Below are 1,912 nucleotides of genomic sequence, written 5' to 3' on the forward strand. Positions count from 1 at the left end.
CACACACAGAGCAAACATAATTAACCTGGACCATCATTTCATACAGTATACTGAGACTCAGGCTCAGTTACATGTTGAACTGCTGCGAAAGAAGAAGTAACCAAGCAGAGGCTGAGCTGCTTATGGCTGGGGAATGGACTTTAACACAGGAAACTGTGGATTATCAAAAGCTGGCATTGAATGTTTGATCAGGTTTGTAATATGATCAACTTTGGTCAATATTGGGATATTTATTTGAAGCAAAGTTTGGTTGCTTGAGTTCAAACATTTAACATTTAAGAAATATGACAGGTTTTTTAGTATAATACAATTGTGTTTCCATCACTACAGTGGACATTACACTGACTTACATCCAATTCCTTTTAATGGACTTCTGTGCTGGGGCTGGTACCACAAACCTAATTCAACTTTGACTGGCTGTCTTTGGGTTTTACCTGCTTCACTGAGTCTAACATTGGTAACCCTGGATAAGTAATAGAACAACAGCTTCTCTGTTCTGCACAAACACACTACACATGTGACAACCACCTGAGTCAGCAAACCTCCTCATTCCAATATTATAACCACATTTAATGCAAGATCATGAAAATGAATAAACGTCTCAACATTTAACTGTTACAAAAAGATGAATCCTGACCTTAGAGTTTCTAGTCTACAGTGTTGTCTCTCCAGTCCAGCAGACAGCAGGTTCACTCCAGAATCCTGTAGATCGTTGTTGCTCAGGTCCAGGTCTCTCAGACTAGAGGACTGGGAACTGAGGACTGAGGACAGAGCTTCACAACTTCTCTCTGAGAGTTTACAGCCACTCAGTCTAAAGAGGAATCAGCAAAACAAAAGAAAACAAGTATAAAAATTTGTTTTTTCTGTATTTACAAAAGAAAACAATACAGTTAATGTAGATGGATGAATGTGCACATACACAGCCTTGTTTGAGGCTTTGACCACTGGCAGCAGCTTCAGAAGAGCCTCCTCTGAAGCAGAGTATTTCTTCAGGTCAAACACGTCCAGATCTTCTTCTGATGACAGTAAGATGAAGACCAGAGCTGACCATTGAGCAGGAGACAGTTTATCTGTGGAGAGACGTCCTGATCTCAGGGACTGTTGGATCTGCTCCCCTAGAGAACGATCATTCAGTTCATTCAGACAGTGAAACAGGTTGATGCTTTTCTCTGCAGAGGGAGTCTCTTCGATCTTCTTCTTGATGTACTGAACTGTAGTCTTTTTGGTCTCTGAGCTACTTCCTGTGTTTGACAACAGACCTTGTAGGAGAGTTTGATTGGTCTGCAGTGAAAGACCCAGGAGGAAGCGGAGGAATAAGTCCAGGTGTCCATTTGGACTCTGTAAGGCCTCGTCCACAGCTCTCTGGTAGAAGAGTATTGGTTCAGGCTTGTCCCTCAGGAGTTTAGGTGAGCAATAGGTTGATTGTTTATCCAACAGCAGATTGAGTCCAGGGTTGATGAAGGTCAGATGGACATGAAGAGCAGCCAGAAACTCCTGAACACTCAGATGGACGAAGCAGAACACCTTGTCCTGGTACAGGCCTCTCTCCTCTTTAAAGATCTGTGTGAACACTCCTGAGTACACTGAAGCTGCTCTGATATCGATGCCACACTCTGTCAGGTCTGATTCATAAAAGATCAGGTTTCCTTTCTGCAGCTGCTCAAAAGCCAGTTTTCCCAGAGACTCAATCATCTTCCTGCTCTCTGGACTCCAGTGTAGATCTGTCTCAGATCCTCCATCATACTTGACCTTCTTCAGTTTGGACTGAACCACCAGGAAGTGGATGTACATCTGAGTCAGGGTCTTGGGCAGCTCTCCTCCCTCTCTGGTTTTCAACAGCTCCTCCAGAACTGTAGCAGTGATCCAGCAGAAGACTGGGATGTGGCACATGATGTGGAGGCTTCGTGATGTC

At 43.6% G+C, this 1,912-nt stretch overlaps 1 protein-coding gene across 1 annotated transcript in view; it reads right to left on the bottom strand.

The window, feature by feature from the left end:
- The window catches only part of LOC111645231 (NACHT, LRR and PYD domains-containing protein 3-like), a 40,788-nt gene that overhangs the window by 17,966 nt on the left and 20,910 nt on the right, over positions 1-1,912 (bottom strand). Inside the window, exons 8-9 of the mRNA XM_087170417.1 lie at positions 920-1,912; positions 638-811 (exon numbers count right to left, since the gene is read on the bottom strand). Coding sequence (XP_087026543.1) covers positions 638-811; positions 920-1,912 — 1,167 coding nt within the window. The remainder of the gene's footprint in view (positions 1-637; positions 812-919) is intronic.

This window comes from Seriola lalandi, unplaced genomic scaffold, assembly GCF_002814215.2.
Source record: "Seriola lalandi dorsalis isolate HSWRI2012SDOR001 ecotype SW California unplaced genomic scaffold, Sedor1 jcf7180002054947, whole genome shotgun sequence".
In the NCBI taxonomy this organism is placed as follows: Eukaryota; Metazoa; Chordata; class Actinopteri; order Carangiformes; family Carangidae; genus Seriola; species Seriola lalandi.